The 21,405-nt window shown below is 39.2% G+C and overlaps 1 protein-coding gene across 2 annotated transcripts; it reads right to left on the reverse strand.

The window, feature by feature from the left end:
- Nucleotides 1-1,136: 1,136 nt before the first annotated feature.
- ART4 (ADP-ribosyltransferase 4 (inactive) (Dombrock blood group)) lies at nucleotides 1,137-14,924 on the reverse strand. Of its 2 annotated transcripts, none has more exons than XM_047865112.1 (3): nucleotides 14,468-14,924; nucleotides 11,736-12,444; nucleotides 1,137-4,177 (listed from the first exon to the last, which is right to left on the reverse strand). In XM_047865112.1, exons 1-3 carry the CDS (start codon nucleotides 14,651-14,653, stop codon nucleotides 4,086-4,088), a joined length of 987 nt encoding a protein of 328 aa, XP_047721068.1. In that variant the 5' UTR covers nucleotides 14,654-14,924; the 3' UTR covers nucleotides 1,137-4,085. The 2 variants fall into 2 exon arrangements, with proteins under 2 accessions (XP_047721068.1, XP_047721069.1); XM_047865113.1 differs by having other exon boundaries at nucleotides 14,435-14,566.
- Nucleotides 14,925-21,405: the final 6,481 nt, after the last annotated feature.

Genomic DNA, 21,405 nt, shown 5'->3' on the forward strand with positions numbered 1-21,405 from the left:
TTAATAGCTGTCTTATTTTGAGGACATTCTTGAGCTGATCCATTTCTATCCTGACTTCAAAAATACGCATATATAAATGGGAGGAGGGAGACGTGGCTCTCACTTTGTTACTTTTTCTGAAACTGTGTGTATTCAGGTTTTCACCTGCTTTCTCTTGGTCTTAAGATTGTGTCCCAGAATATTACAACAGCAGGGCGAGTCACATGGAAATGAATGGGACAAGGGCCAAGAAAAGTCTTGGGCAGAGTCTTTCTGTGAAATGACTGGAAGAATGACTGGTGGCAGTTCTAGGGAAGTCCTCACCACGTGTCAATGGGAGCAACAGCTAGTGTCATCCCTTGACCTCAGAGATGGGCAGTGCATCAGTAAGAGTGGTTTTCAGATGCTGGTGGCTCCTGTGAGGCTGGCCATCACTGACAGTGCCTCTCACAGATATTCCCCCACCACCCAGGACCGCTAATCTTCCCACATTGATGACTTCTTGGTGGCGGCTGCTTCCCAGCCTGTGGAGATACTGTGTGTGTGTCGGTGGGGAAGCCTCACTCCTTTCAAACCTATTACTCTTGTTTAATGTTTCTCTCAAATTCTTTGTTTTGGGTTCCTCTCATTTTCTATCAGTTCCTCCAGGTTTTGAAAAGCAGCATGGGGAAGACTCATTAGTTTCTACCTCTTATCTAGTTTCAGTCCTCAGGGGCCATGAGCCCAGTGTGAACTAACTGAATGAAGCATAAGTGGGGACAAAAATGTGAACTGCCATAAAGCAAAACAAAATGAAACACACGGGCATTTACTACGAGAAAATAAAGAAAAGAAGGAAGGAAAGAGGAAGGAAGGAAAACAAGGAAGGAAAGTAGGAAGGGAGTCCTGTAATACTTGTAATGCTTTTTTTTCTTCACATTTTCTCACTTGCCAGTGTTTGGTACGTGTTGGCATCTCTGAAAGCATTTAGTTCAATGAATGTTTGTTGAATTTTACCAAATCAAGAGCTGGTTCATAGAGCATCAGTCAATTTGATTCTGATCATGACACAACTCAGGCCAAGAATCCTGGCTCCCCAGGCAAATCAAACTCTACAGAAATTTTCTTTCACTGGCTTTATTATTTTTCAAAGTAATAGCAAACAGAGAAATTCACGACAATCAGATAGGCATATTAGAACACTAAATTATAAAGATAAAAATAAAATAATAGATGAGGCCAGATAACTTTTTGTGTACACAAAAAGGAGAGAAGCATGTTTTATTTTAATAAAAATTACTATAGGAGGTAAATACTATGCAACTTTATAACACCAGCTCTTTTAACAATTCATGTGAATTTGTGCACAGTCAAGCGTCCATTTTATCTTCAAAGGTACCCCGGAAGAAAAAAAAAGAGCAGAAATTACAGTGAAATTTTTGAAAGTGATGTCCTAAAATTTCATGAACTTAGACTTTGAATTGATTTAAATCAACAGTCCACTTCACGGTTTTCTTGCACAAAAACTGTGGACCATAGAGAGAGATCAAGGGAATGTAAACTATGGACATTCATCCTTAACCTACAAATCTACATAATTCAAGGGAATAACTTCTATCTCTGGAGATTTGTTCTATAAAGCAGCGGCAGGATCGTAATCCCATAAGTCACAAGCCTGGAGGGCTTCTTAAACATAGGTTCTAAATTTCTGATTCCATGGATTAGGATCAGGCCCTAGAGCTCACATTTCTAACAAATTCTTAAGGGACACTGATGCCGCAGGTGCTGGAGGCATGTGTTAAGAGTCACCTATTTAGAATGTCTTACTCAGAAAACTGATTTCTCATGGAGATCCAATGCATTAGACTGCCTTTTTAGCTTGACTGGGTGACTCTTTCCTCTCTGGTCCACATTACAGCTTCACTCTACCAGACCTACTTCCTGACCCTTACGTACACTGATCATTCCTATATCCTCCGACTCTCTCCTGCTCAGGTGTCTCTTTTCTACCCATCTGAACCCCTTTCTCAAGCCTCATCTCTGATAGAAAGCTGTATCCAACCATAGGTCAGAAGGATCTCATTTTTCTCTAAACTTCAAGTGCTTATTTGTATGCACGATGACACTAAGCACTTGACACATACCTACACTTACTATCTTCTTCCTCTAACCCCTTGCTCCACTCCCAGTGTTCCAAGACCTCGTTCAAATCCTGCCTCCTCCCTGAAGCCTTCCTGGCATCTCTTCTTGCCTCAGTTTGAAGGAGTCTCTCTTTTGAACTATCATGAACAGAAGACTTGATTTCCCCCTTTCTTTTGCTATTTCCTCTGTGACTCGTTTATGTTCTTTTTTTTAATTTCTCCCAAGAGATTGTAAACTCATGGAAGATCTGGCCTACGACATTCAACTTTTAATCCCCAAAGTGTTTTGTACATAGTATGGTTCAATAAGTGCATTTATGTGGCACAGAAAAAAAAATTACATATGCAAGATGTTGGAAGGCTTTTCTATTGCTTCACTGAGGCTCACAGCAAAGCTTCTTCCCAGAGTCAGGCCTGCGGGACTCTACTCAGTAGCCACTAACCTGCCAAGGTCCCTGGGCAATAAATCAGGAATATTGTGTTTATGGAAATTTTATCCTTGCTTTATTAGGTATAGAGACGAATGTAAGCTAGGTGACAGAGATGCGCTTGGCCCTATTCTCAAAATTCCGTGTAAAGTATTAGATGCCTGAATTCCCTACCAGGTGATTTTAGGCTAATTCTTCACTGAGTCTCTTCTCTCATGGCACGGCCCTTTCAGAAAGTTCTCCTGGGGTCAGTTAAGCTGATTTTACTTTCGTTGTTTCTTACTCAAATCTCAGAGGGGCTAAGTAGCATAGACTTTCAAAATTCAAAGGTATAGAGCTAGCCCTCACTTTCACTCCATTTAGCCCAATACTAAGGTCTTTGGAAATCCGCTAAAACAACCCCATTGCCCCACTCATATTGTATACTACTGAGGTGAGTTGGAGCACATTCCCAGCTGTGAAGTTCGATGATTTATACTCCCTTTCACTTAATTATTGTCACATAGTGGCGACTCAGTGTATCTTTGATATGTGCTTGGTTATCAGCCTTTTTTTCTCCTACATCTTCTCCTTTATCTCCACACACATCTACATACATTCCTAATAAATGTACTTAAATTTTTGATGCTGACTTAAAATCCAATTTGCCGTAAAGTTCTTTCTAAATTAATATATGAATTTAAATTCTCACTTCTGTAATGTTTTAGAAACACGTGCAGCACCCCACTACTGGCAGTGAATGAATGAGATTTCACTAACATCTTGTATTAACTTTCCCTTTTATTTCTCAAGTTTTCATATTTCCTCCTATCTAAGACTATACTGGTTTGGTCCTGAATGCTGATAAAAATCTCACACTTTAGTTATGTCTCTGGGCTTCAAAGCCTTTCTATCTGATGAAGAATTTGGTCTCTGCTTTCGAACTCAAGCTTCTCTGGTTTGTTCCTACTTAGGATTGCTAAAAAAAATAATGGAGAATCCTTGTATTCATGATTCCTTTAATTGCTTAAGGTAGGATATTCAATTCAAATTATTTATGCAAATATACTATTTATTGATTTCTGTAATAAAAAAAGCCCAGGAGTCCAGTTTCAGGCACAATTGGATCTTGGGGCTCATTTACTCTCATCAAAATGGTTTCTTTTCATTCCTCAATTCTTCCTTCATTGTGTTCGCTCCATTCTCAAGGAGATAGAGTCTCCCCTGCTGGTGGCAAGATAGCTGCTTAGTAGCTCCAGGCTCCTACTCACTCTGCTTTCATTAATCTTCACTCAAAAAAAAAAAAAAAAAAAGGCTCCCACCCCACTCCCAATCCTGATGCCAAAAAATTACCATGATTGTATCTCACTGGCTCTGGCTGGGTCCTTTTCTATTTCAGTATGAATCTCTGTGTCCACGGAGAAGAAATATACGGAGTTACAGGTCCACTCACAGGCAGTGGGCTGGGCCAGCTCTGTGTCAGTTGGTGACTGGGCAGAGTGATTCCCCAAGGGTATTCAGGGTGCCCTGGCTGGTGTCAAGCAAAAGGGCACAGAGAAAGCAAAACCACAAGGTTCCTTTATACTCTACTTTTGGAAGAGATGACGACACTGGTCAAGAAGGAGAGAGAAGCAATAACCATGGGAGCTGGGTTGTACTTTTTGCTGGAAGCTGTAAAAACAAACACAAAGTTAGAGATGTTTTAGGTGGCAAGAGAATTTTTTTTAAATGACCTCATTTCTCCTTTGATTCACTTTTTTTAAAAGTTATAAAATTCCTAATAAAAGTATTTTAAGTTGGCTACTTAAAAAAAATATTCTTTTAGATATTTTCTAACAGAACTCAGCTTGTTTATTTTGCAGATGATGAAACAGGCACCAAGAAGTTCAGATATTTACTGCAGGTTACCCAGCTAGTAGGTATTTGAGATCTCCTGATTTGCCACCTTTATTATCATCAGCAGCACTCCCCCCATCACCCTTACCCCCATCTAATTACCATCAGCTTCATCATCATTATGAAAGCTAACATTGATTAAACAACTCATTCTGTGCTATGATCTATTTTAAGCACTTGCTATAGATGAACTCATTTAATCCTCACAGGAAATCTATGCAGTGTTTATTCTTCATTATCCCCATTTTTCAGTTGGTAAAATGGTGACACAAAATGTGGAGAAATTTACCAAGCATCACACATCTTTTTAACCACTATATTGTTTCTCCATACTTTGCATGTCCATTTTTTAATTACAAAGTGGGCCAAAGTTATTCACACAATCTTGCTTGGTGTGTGGTGTGTGTGTGTGTGTGTGTGTGTGTGTGTGTGTGTGTACACTGCCTACACATGCATGCTCTTCACAGGAAGTATGGGGAAGGTTAGCAGGCAGTTAGATGTGGCTCATGGAAGCAAGACTGGAATACAAGAAACTATGTCAGGTATCACTACTAATTGGGAATTTAATGGGATGAGGATATAGAATGAGTTGGAAGATGGAAACCTTTAAAAAAGGCTCTAAAGAGTGGAATCGCCTTTTTAACCAACCTTCACTGATTATTTAGAGTAGAAAAGATGTTTAGGGTAGGAAGACTTTCAGCTCTGCGATTGCCTATTTGAACAGCTCATTTGATAGGACGACCCGATGATGGAGAAATATTTTTCCACTACTTTCACATAATAATGCGTAAAATCCTTTGAGTTTCCTGGAATTTCTTGGAATTCTATATATGCAAACGATATTTAAAACCCCAGTTTTCACCAATAAGAGTAGACACGGAGAGTTAATAGCGGGTACAGATTTCTAAGCTTTTGCCAAACTTTGTGTAAAACTATATTATCTGAACCTCACAGGGACCTTGGAACCATTAATACCACTGTCGCAGGTTATTCATTATTCACTTCTTGTTTTGTTTTCTCTTCATTCAGGCTGAGGTCCCAAGGACCTCTGACCCTGCCTTTCCTCACTTTTTAACGGGATGAGATTCTACTGGAGAATTATCAGAAAATATTGATTGACAGCAAACCAATATAGCAGGTAGAAACTATGGTCATTGGAAGGAATTAGCTCTGGTCTTGAAGCTTTGCCCCTAGCCTACCTTTACCATGGTAGTCACTTTCACTGGGCCCCAGTTTTCTCATCTGTAAAATGAGAGCACCTCGAGGTTTTTGGAAATACTCGGATCACTGTCATTCCACTTTGTTTCACGGCTATTACAACGAGGCTCAAAGAAGTGACAGACATACAGATATTACTATTTTGAATCATACTCATCCTTCAAACCACCTATTAAGCCCCTCTCATAATAACCAGGATATTAAAAAAGCTTACTTTAATTTTATTTTCTCAGCTAAAGTAACTTTTCTTTCCTCTTTTGTTCCTTTTTTCTCTACCTTTCTTACAGTCATTAAATTTCTACCTCACACTTTATTATTTTTTTGCACAGGCAATATCTTTGTTTAGGAGAATAAATGAAAAACATCTGTGAATTAAATTCGATGCAATCTACAAAATCTTTCATTTAAGGATAACTCACATTAAATTGACTTTTGTATTTGTTTTTACTTTTCTTCTAGGCTATCTATTTAATACTTTGTGTTCCCTCTGTCCCTAGGAGAGTGTTTTTCAAATTGGAGTTTGTGATGCATTGATGCCTTGTCATGACCATCACTCTTTAATAATGTCATAAAATGGGTTAGAATAAAAAACACTCTAGTTAAACGGCATGCAAAATGGTAACTGATTGTTGTGTGTGTGTGTGTGTGTGTGTGTTTGTGTATGCAATTTGTGTGTATGCAAAGTGAGTTATAATCTAGTCACAGTCACAGAGGATTAAGACTAACGGTAGGTTCTTAGTAATATTTTTGAACAGCAAATAAATCTCCTGAAAATACTCTATAGAGAAAACTGTCATGGGCTTTTTGTCATAAAGCATGGGAAAAACTTGTACTTTTGTCATTTGTAAACTGAATGATCTCACATAAGCCATTTAACCTCTCTAAACCTCAGTATTCACATCAGTACAGTGGGGTCAGTAACCCAATGTACAGGGTGGTGGTAAGAATTAAACAGATAATGTGTGTGAAAACCTTTTGTAAATGAAATTGCTACATAAATATCATTTTACTAGTGACTTATAACCTCAATTTGGTCATCTATACCTTAGGGTATACAGCCTGGGGAGAACATATGATTATTATACCTTTTATTTAATGAATTCTGAATCTGCGAATTATACCAGATTGTTCAGAAAGAGTCAATCCCTTGAAAAAAACAGAAAAAGCTAAAACTGACATACAGCGTATCTAGGTAATCTGGTATTTGGAGCCGAATGCTATCTATAGCTCGTTTCTGTCAAAATGCAGAGATTAATGAGTGTCATTATTTTAGAGAGTTATCTAGGAAAAAGTTGGCACTCAAACAATGGTAAGCATTGTTTCTTCCGCCTCTTCTTTTGTTTTATTTTTAACTCTCAATGTCAATGAAGCACGCATTTGTGCCATTAAACTATTATTCCACTTCCATGTGCAAAGTACTTTGCAGAGTTTTTCAATTGTGTTTGAGAGAGTGGATACCAAGTACTACCACAACATTCCCTCTTGCCCCATTTTATGAATAAAGAAACAGGCTTATAGGCTGTCATTTGCACAAGGCCACGTAGCTATTAACATATGTCCAGCCCATCCTGGCTCCAAAGTCTCTTCTCTTTCCACCATGCTGTGGTGGTTTCCACCATCCTAGATTCATTCAGTTACTCATTCTTTCATGCATTCGGGTGAGATAGACACTATCCTTCAAGAGTAATGTGATATCACAAATAGGGAAAACTTGTTTGAGATAAAGCCCAGAGTCAGAGAACACAGGAAACAGGAAGTTAATAAAATAAATAATACGTAACAGTAATAGTAGCTGAAAGTTTGGAGTACTTACTAGCATCAGGTATTGTTCTAAGAGCTTTTACATGCATAAGTCATTTTATACTCACTAGAATCTTATAAGGTAGGTTTTTATTAAAATTTCCCCCTGTGTTACATATAAAGAAATGGAAGCACAGAAGAACTAAGCCATTTGTCCATGTCCTTACTGCTAGTAACTGGCAAAGTTAACATGTAAAACCAGGCTTGCTACAAACAATTGACTGTATTTTTTTCTAGAAACATGCTTAAGAATTTTGATTATGTGAAACATTTTAACAAATAAATCCTTCCTTGTGAATCCAACCATATAGAACAGAGCATGTATTTGTGTGTGTACAGATTTTTGGCACGGATTATTTTCTTGAACAAAGCAACATTTAAGGACAAATAACTGACATAACATATTTCGAATGTTTCAGTGAGCATGAAAACATCTGTTTCTATGGTAACCAGTATAGGTCATATGAGGGGTGAGAGAAGAATTAGAAGGGAGAGCTGTTAGTTTAAAATGTCTTAAATGATTTGTCTTTCTCAAATTGACTCACTTAAATATATTATGCTACCAATTTGACCTGTTGACTCTCTGAAGGCGACAGATTCCTGGGTGCTCTTTGAACTTGGGAATTGTAGTTACAAGTTAACAGAACCAATTTTGAAATAAATTGAAGGACTGAAGAAGCTATGCTCTCTAATCTACTGTCTTTTCATTGGGAGAATTATGGTGTCCTGGCTGACCAATTTTAAAGGTCTTCGTGTTGTCTTTCAAATATGTTGTCTGTCAGATTAAGAGGGAACAGGAGAGGAAACAAGTCACTGGCTGAGAGGGAATTGTTGAGACATAAGATAGTTTGTGGCTTCTGCTCAGGAAAAAAAATTGAAGGGATAAGAAACAGTTGAGAGGATTCCGGTTTCATGAGGAATTAGATATCAGTAGAATACCATCTGTGCAGCCCTAGACTGAGGTTGATGGTGAACAATATCAGTTACCTAGAAAAACAGGTCTGGAGAGAGTCCACTGATCTTACTCCCTTCCAGTGAAGGACTCCCAGAAAAGAAAAACACACCGCCACCTTCCTCCTTCCGTTGTTCATGTATGGATCAATCCAATACTGCTCCAAGATGTTGGGATAAGTGGAGTGTTACTTGTTAGTTAACAGAAATGACTTCAGGAAATTTCAGAAATAGCTTACTCATTGAGAAAACAAATACCACTGCAGTGAATGGCTGCAAGCATTGTAAAATTAATCAAACTTTTTTTGTAGTGAGTAGAGATAGGTGGATATTGGTTGTGTTTGTCTCAAGATTAGTCTTTTTGTCCTCAACTAAAGTGTCTATGCTAACCACCAGCCAATGGCAGCCTTGAGGCTTCCGTCAGTTGGCTTCCCTAAGGGGTTTAGGGAAGGCAGAACCAGAGGATGGAGGAGCCTTCTCTGCAACTTTCAGCCAGAGCCAAAGGAGTCAAAGGAAGAATGGCATCACAGCAGCTTGGGCTTGTTCCTCTCCCTCTTTCAATCTCCCAAATAGTTTTGTAGTTGTGGTGGCTGGGAAGACACTCCAACTCCAGCTCTTGGCCTACCATGTAATGCCTCTGACCAAAACATCACCTTCTATGACCAGTGGTAGTTTCATTCCACCATTTACAATTTCTTCCCAAGACTGCACAGTTGGGGAATTTCTAGGAAAGATTTAGATATAATAACTCACATTGCAAGTGCCCACATTCCAGATCATTTATATTGTGGCTACAGCTCCTTAGTTTTTGACTAGGGGTTGAGCTTTCTAGAATATTTTCTTATTCTAGTAAGTATTGAAACTGTTTTTAGTCAATTGGGTTATCTGGTCATCTGACCCAAGGCCCAGGTCATGTAGAGGCATTGAAAGAGAATGCTTCATTTATTCACTTACTTATTCAACAAATACAGATTAAGTACCTCTGTGTTCCAGGAAACTAAAATTAATATTGGTTAAGGCTTATTTACCATATACTATATGCTAGGGAATGTAGAAATTCTTTAGTGTTTTATTTTATTTTCCCAAGAGCCCTGTGGAGCTCTGTTATGATGCTCCTTACATAGCTGAAGAAACATAGGGAGTTTAAGCAACTGGATTGAGAACACAGCTAAAACATAGTACCAGTTGGACAGGAATTTAGACAGAGTGGATCTGGGGTCCAAGTGCCTGGATTCCATGCCAAGCTCTTAAATACTATGTAGTCATATCCTGGCTCACAAAAAGCTTACAGAGCAGTACAAGATTATTGATTCCCTTAAGTATGATTTGTGATTCCAAAGATCCAGTCAAGACCAACCAAGCTTCCAGAATCTAGTGATATGCATGGCTACTCCAGCTAAGCCTTAACTCAAAGTTGTGCTTGAGTTGTTTCCTGACAGGAAAGCAAGGGTCATTAATTTGGTGTGGAGGGTCTTGAAACACCTTTTCTTTGAGACTTACAGAGAAGAGAGTATGGGTAATTGTTTGTATTATATTCTCCTTTTTCTCAGTTTCCTGAAAGCTACAAACATCATGAAATTAATACATTTTTCTGGTAATAAGTAGAGATAGGTGGATATTGGTTGTGTCAATGCCCTACAACTTTTTACTTAATATATTTTATTGTGCTCATCAACCTAGTAGAAAAATTTTTCTGTCTCAACTTCATCATGATGAGGATGAAGCAACCGTGTCATAGTCAAGTATAGTTCCAAAGAATCCTGGAAACTGGCTATGAATGTTCTCATTTATTATCAAAATCTCACTGTTTTCTTCATACCCTAGTGTTTCATATTCTCCTCTGCAAACACTAATCTCTTGGTTCTGTGGAACAGATACTCATTTCACGCATAGTAGTGCCTATCACACTTCCAAGGAGAGGCAGGAGGAGATAAAAGTATTGATACGTCACCTCTCCCCTGGTCTGTGTTTGCAGATAGCACCAGAGTGAGCAGGCCCAAGACTTCAGCGTGGATGATAGTTTCAAGATCTTTGTAACGCTGTAGCCCCCAAATTTTGGGAAACGCTGACAGCCTGAATTACTAACAGTACCGATAGTGATGGAGTGGAGAAAGATTCAGGAATATTTCAAAGGTAGACACTGGAGTTGTGTGAGTGGGAATGAGTGCACAGGTGGATAAGGACGGTCTTCCTTCTGAATCAAACAGGGCACAGCACTTGCTACAGAAGTACCCTTTTGTGCAGTGACTGTGGCTGGCAACATACAGGGATGGAAAGGAGTCAGCCATGTATTTTTCTAAAAAAGGCCTTAACATATATTTTTGTTTCATGATGTCTCCAATTCCTCCTGCTTCAGTTCATTTTTTTCATGGTATCGTCAGAGCTCTTGCTCAAATACTGCTCTAATCGATGTTCCATTCCTTAAAAACTTCCAATGACTTCCCATTATCTATAGCATGAAATTTGAAAAGTCCTCAGCATAGAATACAAGAGTTTTAATGGTCTAGCTCATCTGAATCTTCCCACTCCAATCAATCCCGTATTCCCTTTCTACTCTTCCTATGTCCTACACCTCCTACATTCCAACCATCCAGAATCGTGGAGATTCCCTAAAGACACCAGCTATTTGAAATCTGTGATTCAGCATATGCTGTTTTCTGCTTGAAATGGCTTTTGCTCTCTGCTTTCACTGAAAGCCCCCATTCCTACTTCAAGTCCCATGTGGTCCTCTATTCTGAAGGCTTTCTTACTTTGTCCAGAGACAATGAATAGCTTCCTGCATAGGGAAGCCACAGCCGTTGCTTAAACATCTGGTGTGTTGCTTAGTGCTTTTGAGTGTGGACATTGTTCATATTTCCATTTCTCATTAGACTAAAAATCTCCCTAGGATAATGATCTTGCTTTATTCATTTTACATTGCCTGGGGTCTCCCATCCCAGTTCCTGGAACATAGAAGATAGTTAATAGATAAGAGTGAATGAATAAATCATGCTTCCTGCTTTACTTTCAGCACTCCTTATTCCTGTAATGGCCATGACAAAAAAAAATGAGTTAGAGGGAGAAGGTAAAAATACTACATTTTATGTGCTATTTTTTTCAGTAGAGGTTTACTCTCTATGTCTAGAATGCCCCACTGCAGAAATACATTTTTTTTTCTAGAGGTAGTTTAGCAGAAAGAAGAGAAGGGAAACCAAGAAAGAAGGCAGGTTATCTCTAATCTGTCAGTTCCACCATCCCTGAAGGCCAGTTTCCATGGTTTTGGCCTTTCCCTCAACAAACTTACCCAGAAAAATAACTTTTGTAAAAGAACAGTGGTCTGTGATCCTGATTAGAGTGGATTCAATTTAGATCAATAATATAATACCTTTTAGTAGCTGACAGTTATATGTGCTCTGGTTCCCAGCTGACTGCAATTGCAACCAATTTCCTCTTGGGTTGTAGCTCATATTTACAACTTTGAACAACTCATAGGGAGGGACCAGGACCTCCTTCTTGACAGAAACTTCTTCTACAGGTGCACCCAGACAGGTGAATATGGTAAATAGAGTTTGGTTTTCAGACTTCTGTGTGTCTTCTTTTCGGAGGGAGGTGGAGAGGAATTGGCCAAATCGGATGGTGGCACCTCTGTAGGCTTCCAAATTGATACCCTTCATCTCATGATGCACCTCATAACACAATGAGTTATTCTTCCCGACTATCTCTTTCCTTAGCAGCTGGATTGCTGAGGTCAGGTAGTAGTGTAGGTATTTGAAATGGAATGAATGTTTATACTGCCATGGAGTCTTAGTAGCACTGGCCATGGCTCTGATGAAGTCTGTGCGAATGCTATTGTTTGATGTATAAACTGAGATGGCCACAGCATGTGTAATATTAATGTTCTTGGGGAGATCTTTTGCTTGGTTCAACCAGGTTAAATAGGCATTACTCCAGACCCTGTAGTAATTTCTATGTGTTTCTATTTCTTTTGTGAAATAATCCCCTTGACTTAGCTTCTCCATGACCTGCTGGCTGCATCCTTGGTACTGATCATCAAAGGAATTTGGTGCCAAGTCAAAGTTGATGTTAATGGCAACCTATAAGAAAAGAAAAATATTGATTTTAACCATTCATATCAGATGGTAGGTGTGGTGGCTGACTTTCTATACTCCATAAAGCCAAGTCTTTGCTTCAAAACTTATTTGCTGAAGTAAGTTTCACTCATATTCATTACACACTGCCCCAGTATGCCCTGCATCAGTGACCTGTGTTAGAGATTGGATTTGGGTTGATAAATATTAGTAAAAGCTCAAAAAGCCCTCATCTCCTCAGGGAGGAAGTGACCCTTCTTGTGTAACCAAAAACAGTATTTTTGCACAGGGAGTACTTTGAAGAAAAAAATTGTAATCTTAAAGTTTATGTATACCTTCTGTTTCCCCTGTTGATTCCCTCCACATTCTCTCATGGGTGTTAAGAAATATCTCTGTAGGTGAATACTTAAAACCTATATTAAGTCTCTGAACTTTATTTAAGAAAAACCTTCAGTGATGAGTAATGTTGGGTTCTCCCAAGGGGGCCCCAGTATATAACAGCCCTCTTTTCTGACCAATTGAAAAAATTGAGGGGGGTGGGAAAGCATATATGAAGGTTAAAATAACATCTTTACTACTGAACTGTTGGGGCACACATCTTTAGGTCTGATGGAAAGTAGATTTGCTAAGAGTAAACCTCAGAATGAGGCAGACCTGCCTACTTAGCTGTAGACAGTGTTGGACTGTGGTCCTGCCCAAAGTAAGATTCTGGTCATGGAGGTACACGGAGCTCATGCCCTTTGCCATCAGGCTAACTCCCAGGAAGAAGAGCAGACTCAAACTCAGAATACCCAGTTATTAATCCTAATGTTACCAATCAAGTAAATTTGCCCAGCTCCAGAGGAGTAGTACAGTGGTCAGGAGTGTGCCGAGGATAGTTCCTCCTCTTAGGAGACAGGAGTGGGAAAAACATTTTCTCATTGGTAGTCCATAGAATGTTACTTACTAATATCTAGTCCATATTAAACTGAGGTTAGAGATTTGAATACAAATTCATTAAGCATCATCAGTCCATATTTTTTAGAGCCGTATTTTCAATTATACAAATTCCAAGATGTTTTCTTCTTGGCAAAGAAACTGTGCTTTTCTAATAGACAGTACTCATTATATTAGGAGATAGGATTCCATCCAGTCAATGTCAAAGATGTTGCAGCTAACACTCAAAAACATACCATTTGGTGTTTTTACTGTTATTTATGATGAAAAGATGTTTAGTTGTATGTAAAATGGAACAGACTTTTAAGACTGCTTAATGATTTTAACCAATAGCTCTTTACAGAAGGTTTACAAATAGTTCTACAGAATCTATTTACGCCAAAAGAAGCCAAAATCAATAATATCATGTTCTGTTCAATCTTGTAAGCTCTAAAAAACTTTACTATATTACTCGATCTCAAATATGTACTTTGTTATCTCTTAACAGTAGGTTATTTTTCCTTATGCAGAACTTTAAATTATAATACTTCTTGTGACTTGATCCATATGACACAGTCTAAAGTCAAATAGGCTATTTTGTACCACTTGTCCTACAGAAGCAGTGTTTCACTCAAGTTTTATGGAGAATCAAGAAACTAACACTATGCCCCTAGCTTCCATAATGCCAAATTTATAAACTCTAAAGAATTCCACAATTGTTGATCATTGTTTTCAACCCCCTTCACTAAGCATTACTTGTTAAAATGTCTGAAAGAGGGGCGCCTGGGTGGTGCAGTCGGTTAAGCGTCCGACTTCAGCCAGGTCACGATCTCGCTGTCCGTGAGTTCGAGCCCCGCGTCAGGCTCTGGGCTGATGGCTCGGAGCCTGGAGCCTGTTTCCGATTCTGTGTCTCCCTCTCTCTCTGCCCCTCCCCCATTCATGCTCTGTCTCTCTCTGTCCCAAAAGTAAATAAACGTTGAAAAAAAAAAATTAAAAAAAAATATCTGAAAGAAATTAGAACCAAGTGACTAAAGGTCATTTAAAGGTTGTCACCAGGAAAGTGCCCTGCTGGAGCACTCACCATAAAGAAATCTCCTTTTCAATTGTACCCTACCTCAGAACTCCCGGAGGGTGTCTGCAAGGCAGAGAACAGCATCAGGAGAGGAAGCTGCTTTGGAAGGAGCCAGATTCTCAGCACAGGGGCTGTAGGAGTAGTTGGGAAAAGAGTCCTCCTGCATCTGTTGGTCAATGGATGGTATTTGTTTGTGTTAAAAGTACTTCTTTGCTCTTGCAGCTTCATCCTGAAACGAGTGTTCAGTGTTCTCCTTTGGGAACCTTCCTTGTCCACATCTTGTTGATGACTACCAGCCAGCAGTTTTCTGAGGGAAGAGATCAACTCCAACTTACTTGCAGAGCTGATATTTCTGTGAAATAGCCAGATCTGTGCACCAAAAAAGGGATTCTAAAGTGAACTTGTTATGTTCCCCATTAAAAAAAAATCCCTTATCTAGTCTGTGTGGGGGAATTCCAAAGGCCTGTTAAAGGTCAGGCTCAGCAGCTCAACCTTAACTTTCTCAGGAAGACAGGAAAAGGCACAAGCTGTACAGCATCTGGGGCCAAGCGACATTATCTTGAGCTGCAGGGTTTCATCACGAGTGATATGATTGGCTCCCACAGGTTGCTGGAAAGATGCCACCTCAAGGTGGGTCTATGTCAGGTACATTTGGTGCCGCTGATAGGCCGCCCCTGCCCAGAAGGGGCTGATAAGAAGCAGCACACCTTTTAGGGTTACTGTCAAAAAGAAGGCTCTCATTGCTGCTTTCCCACGATAGCCTTGAAACTCTCTAATCCAGAAACTATTCCTGTTGGGGTCACAGCTCTTCTGTTTTCTCTTCTGAAGGCATCAGATCCTCTATCCACACTATTTCAGTATAGTGAATCCTACTGACTACTGTCAGAAGACAGCCTCTGAACAGCTGACATCAATCAAAAGGAGGGTCCAGTGTGCTAAGTTAATGCAGCACAAGTGTTCTGTTAGACACTCTCTCTCAGGCACTTCCCTCTCTAGTTTGAACATCTTTCATCTGTTCCCAGTCATTGGGATAATTGTTTTTCTTGCAAATCTTTCCCATTAACACTTCCCATTTCACTATTTAACTGTGAAGAGACACTAAATCTTGTTCTTAGAAATTCTGGTATTTTTGGGGGTGACTGTGTGACCCAGTCTGTTAAGTGTCTGACTTTGGATCAGGTTATGATCTCACAGTTCATGAGTTTGAGCCCCACATTGGGCTCTGTGCTGACAGCTCAGAGTCTGGAACCTGCTTTGGATTCTGTGTCTCCCTTTCCCTCTGCCCTTCTCCCACGCACGCTCTGTCTCTCTCTCTCTCTCAAAAATAAATAAACATTAGAAAACCCATGAAATTATGGTATTCTTTTCAGCATCCTAAAATAGTTTGTAATCTAAATTTTCTGATGATCACAGCAGTTCTGTCTCATGACAGAAGTCCAGAGTATTCACACAAGTATAAAAGGGGATACAAAATTACCCATAACCTATCACCTGGACGAGGGTACTATTTAGATTTAGATTTTGGTGTTACACAACACACACACACACACACACACACACACACACACACACACATTTAGGACTGAATTAATATAGTATGCAATTTTCATACTGTTTTTTCCCTTAACATTTTTAATGTAAGCACATCTCCCTATAGTTTAATAATTATTGAAAACATGACTTTTTTTTTTATAGCTGCACAGTATTCCACCATAGGTGCTACAATGCAATGAAATATGGAATGGATCCATGCATCCATCTCAGAAACAGACTGATCAATGAATAGAACATAATAGTACCTCCCTTATTCAACGCTTTGACCTGTTTTTAATTCTTACAACAGCTTCTGGCCCTGAGAAATCAATCAATCAATTAAATAAATAAATAAATAAAAACAATGATCATTATTTGTGCCAAGGTTTATTGAATAAATAGCTTACATTTAGCTTGCTTTCAACTATGTGCTATTATAAGCAATGATTTGTGAGCCTGTTTGGGACATAAATCTTTGTGTGTTTCTCTTCTTGCAACTTTAAGATGCAAATCTGGAGATGTGACCACAGATCGTTGAAATGCATATTTTTTGGACTTAAAGGAAAACATGATAAAATAAATATCCCTTTTAGATTCTTAAGACTTTTAAATTCTTAAGATTCCTCATTATCAACCATCAATTTGGGAGACTGAGGTGTGGTGAAGAGCACTAGAGTCTGAAAACTTGAACTATGGGCTTAATTCTACAGCTTGCTGGCTGGATCAAGAAGAATAAGCAGGCTGGCTTAGTGGGTTAAGTGTCAGGATCTTGATTCTGGCTCAGGTCATAATTTCCAGGTTCATGAGATCAAGCACTGCATTGGGCTCTGCACTGACAGGCTCTGTGCTGACAGCGAAGAGCCTGTTTGGGATTCTCTTTCTTCATCTCTTTCTGCCCCTGCTCCCCACCCCCCAAATAAATAAACAAAAAAAAAAAAAAAAAAAAAAGAAGAAGAAACAGCAAGTTGTGCTGAGCTTCAGTTTCCTAACCTTATAGCGTTGTCAAAAGTAAGTAACAGTTACCTTTTATTGGGAGTGTACTGTTTCAAGACCCTTTTTTTAGTATCTCAACCTACAAGACCACTGTGAGGAGATAGTTTAACTTCCACGTCACAGGTGCATTTCCTGAGGCTGTGTGAGGTTAAAGAGACTGTCAGTGATCACAGGTTCATTCCTCTCCTCCCATTGGCTCCCTGTCTCCAAAAACTCTAAAGGAGTCTGTCATTTTATTTCTATTGTCTGTAAACATTTGCTAGTTTTCCTTAAGTGTGACTTCCACTTCCAGAATAATACCACTAGGGGGAAGCAGGAAACCTTGTAACCTTTTGATACAGTTCCTGTGTCCAGAATTTAAAGGAGCTGGAAGAAAGAGGGGAAAAAGGGAGGGAAGGAGAGACAGAGACAGAGCAGAGAGTGGGTCTAAGAACAGTAGTGAGAAGTTGAGACTATTGTCGTTGAGCTGATTAAAGAGAGAGGGAGGGAGGGATGGAGGAAAGGAAGAGAGAACTCTGACAATAAAATGGAATAGGGAAAAACAAGAGGTCTGATGTGTGTGTGTATGTTTTTGGATTAAAATGAAAACAATATTTTCTGATAATGTTTTTTAAAAAATAATTATTTTGAGAGAGAGAGAGAGAGAATGAGTGAGGGAGGGACAGAGAAAGAGGGAGAGAGAATCCCAAGCAGGCTCTGTGCTGTCAGTTCAGAGTCCAATGAGGGGCTTGATCTCATGGACCATTGTTGCAGGATTCTTTACCTCAATACCCTGGGGTTCGTTGTCTCCCTGGCTTGAAGAAAAGAAGTGGAATGTAAAAATGTGAGTAGTGAAAATGTGCAGCAGGCAAAAGTTTATTACAGTATAAGATTAGAAAGTAAGAATAGTATGAAAGCTCTCTTTGCAGAGAAGGAGCATGTGAAAGTGAATGCCCCCGACTATAGGCAAGGCTCTTTGCTTTAGAAGGTTCCGGTCAGTCCCCCCATACTTTCCCCCTTGTTTCTTCTCAGTTTTCATCCTTATTGGCTTGATAACTCTAGGTGCTGGGTTGTCCATTCCTGGTTGGCTCCATTCCATTGTGTTAGGAGTCCGACTATGGTCATACTATCCCTTGTATAACATAAGTTTTATGTTTACTTCTTTTAGTTAGGTATTTTGACTGTCAAACTCCTGAGGAGAACCTGAGGGGGAGGAGGTGGTGTCTGTTAACATTCTTAAGAGGAACCTTAGGCCTGAGGGAGCTTTCTGTGGTCAGATGCTCCCAGCATTGTTCCAAAATATGTGTTGTTTTTCACCCTGGGACTTCAGGTTCTAACCTTTCCCTCCCTGCCTATTTTATCCTACCTTTCCCTTATCATACCCAGAGATCATGACCTGAGCCGAAACCAGGAGTCAGATGCTTAAGCGACTGAGCCACCCAGGTGCCCCTTTCTGACAATATGTAGAGTCATTAAAAAATCATCTTTTGCCTTGGGGGCTATTTTATGAAAGTTCCCGTGTGATAATTTAATATTAGTTCATTTAGAGCTGGGAGTTTACTCCATTATCATTTTCTTGATACCCAGTTCCTTAAAATGCAATCTATCTCTGCTGTCTTGATGGGTAAAAGGGATGTGGGCTTTGAAATCGCACAGAACTGTGTTGGTATTTTGCCTTTATGTCTCCCTTCTTTTTGTGAATTTGAACAAGTTATGTTGGTTCTCAGTCTCATTTTCTTCACATGTAAAACTGGAGGTGGTATCACTCTTATAGGGCTGTGATGGCAGTGAAATTGAGATACTCTATAAAATATCATGGAATGGATCCATGAACCATACTGTCTCGGAAGCAGATTGATTAGTGAATAGAGAGGCACTTTGGTTCAATTCCTAGTTCTATTATGACCTTAATGTCTGACCACGGGCACAGTATTTTACCTCTCTGCTCCTCAGTTTCCTGTTTCTTAGTGCCACTGACACCAGCTTCTCAAGGCATGTGGGCTCAGCTTACGCTCTACTCAGATTTGTGAAGACCAACAACTCACAGGGTGTCCAACAAAGTAAAAGTTAATTTTTATTATTTTTTTTCCAAATAAACAGCTGTTTAAGAAAAGGTTTTAAAAAAAAAAGAAATAAAAGGTTTTCTAGAATAAATTCTAAACATTCTAGACTAGTTTTGTAAAGCTACTAAAGCTACTTTTGGAGCATAAGTTGAAGTAGTCCTAGAGGGTCTTGTCCTGGGGGAACTGTGTCCTTTGCCACCAACCTAAAGGTTTTGTAATGGCCCTGAGTACTTCCTGTTTGGATCTTATTAAACTCCTTTGGACCTGTGTCAATTTAAGGCCAGAAATCCTTGTTATCTGCCAGAAATCCTTTGTTATCCAAAGGAAAGTAGTTTGATAGAGACCCCCCAATTTGGTAATTTGGGATGGTTTTAACATCTTGTTAGTTCTCTTTGACCCTCACTCAATACCCTTACAGAAGTGAGCAAAACTTCCTTAATGATTTCATATTTTTATAACTTTTATTTAGATAAAAATTTTAACTCACAGAAACATTTCAAGTCTGTACAAGGAACATGCATATGTCCAAGGAATTCCCCCATACCCTATCCATAATAGATAGCACACATGTTTAGATTTCTAGATTTTCCCCCACTTGCTCTATCATTCTCTTACTTTTTTTTTAAACCACCTGAGAATTAATCATAGACATCATCCCCCTGTGAAAAGATAAACTGAGGCATATTAAAAATGTTAAGAACTTATTTGTGCAAAAATAGATTCAAATCAGGTAGCACCAGACCAGAAGTGATTAAGAGAGCTCCACCAATAGGGTCCAGAGGCAACATTTTTATGGAGAAAGGCGCCACCAATAGGGTCCAGAGGCAACATTTTTATGGAGAAAGGCGGAAGCAAAGCAAGGACATTATTTGATTGGCTGTAGTGTAAGCATTTGCCTCATTTGGGAAAGCTTAGTTGGCTGTTTGTGATTGGTTGTCTTTAGGTTCTGCTTTCTTAACCTTGAGGTCTTTACATGCTTAGGTTTTGGTTTGCTTACATAGGCTATTAAGGTACTAGAACCTTCTCAGTCAAATGACTTCCTTGTTTAATTAATTTAATGTACTTCACGCTTAAATACGTCAGAATTTATTTTCTAAAGACAAAGATTTTTTTTTACATAACCACAATACAATTACCAATGATGAGGTTTTTTTGGGGTGGTAGTGGGGTTCGTGGGGTCCAGAGCCAACGACCAAGAAAGAATTCTTAAAGATGTCTTTGTTGCAAAAAGGTGATTTATTGAAGCATGGGGACAGGACCTGTGGCCAAGAAGAGCTACTCTGGACCACAGGAGAGACTGGTTATACACTATGGGGTGGGGGGAAGTAAAGTCGAGGGGAAGTTTCCTGTGAGATTTTCATATGCTAAGATTACAGGATCCTGGAGGCCTGGCTATTGTCAAGCTAAGGTTGTTTTTCCCTCTAGCAAAGCATTGACATTAAGATAATAAGGAGTTTCTGGAGAAACTTTGCTCTGCCAGCCTCCAGTATTTGTCAAAGGGCTGCAGGTTATAAGGAAATTGGGTTCTATCTGCCATTTCCTTCTGCCTTTGTTTCTCACATCACTATGAAGGGGTGATGTTAGGGCTCCAGGAAACAGAGTCTATTGGTTTCTGGAGATTAGGCTATTGATAAGATTGCCTTTTTCTTGTGATTTACTAAGATATTTGTCAATAGATGGAGACTCAAATCCTGCAGGACTATGATCTCTATTAGTTATCCCTTTGTTTTTCTCCTTTCCTTCGTTCTTGGGCAGCCAGGAGTGCCCAAGGAATATCACAAGTATGGCACCTGGGGGATGGGGGAGCATTTGCGGCCTGTCAGCTTGGCTTATGCTCCCTTATCAACCAATATCAAGAAATTTAACATTTATACAATACTATTATCTTACACATAGTCCATAAATGATTTCATCAACTCTTCCTATAATTTCCTTTCTGGCTATTTTCCAGGATCACCCTTTGCATTTAGTTGTCAAGTTTCTTTAGTATCTCGAAACTGAAACATTTTCCTCAGTATTTGTATTGCTTTTTGACCTTGACGTTTTTGAAAATTATAGGCCAGTTATTCTGTAGATGTTTCTCATTTGGGGCTTCTCTATTATTTCCTGATGATTAGTTTCAGGTCATAGAGTTTTGGCAGGGAAATCACAGAAGAGATGTGCTATCCCAGGAGGCACTTGCATCCATTATTTCAATGTATTTGTAATAATAGTTGTTAGATCAATAGCTTCATTATGAAACATATTGTCTAACCTTTCTTATTTCCACTTTTTTTTTTAAGTATAGGACCTTAGTGTTGGGAATCGTCTTCTACCCACGGTGAATTTCCCCCTCAACATTCTTACAGAATAACTTCTGTTGTGTGTGTTCTTGTAATATTGAGATTTTTTTTTGTTTTTTGTTTTTTGTTT

Source organism: Prionailurus viverrinus, chromosome B4, assembly GCF_022837055.1.
Source record: "Prionailurus viverrinus isolate Anna chromosome B4, UM_Priviv_1.0, whole genome shotgun sequence".
In the NCBI taxonomy this organism is placed as follows: domain Eukaryota; kingdom Metazoa; phylum Chordata; class Mammalia; order Carnivora; family Felidae; genus Prionailurus; species Prionailurus viverrinus.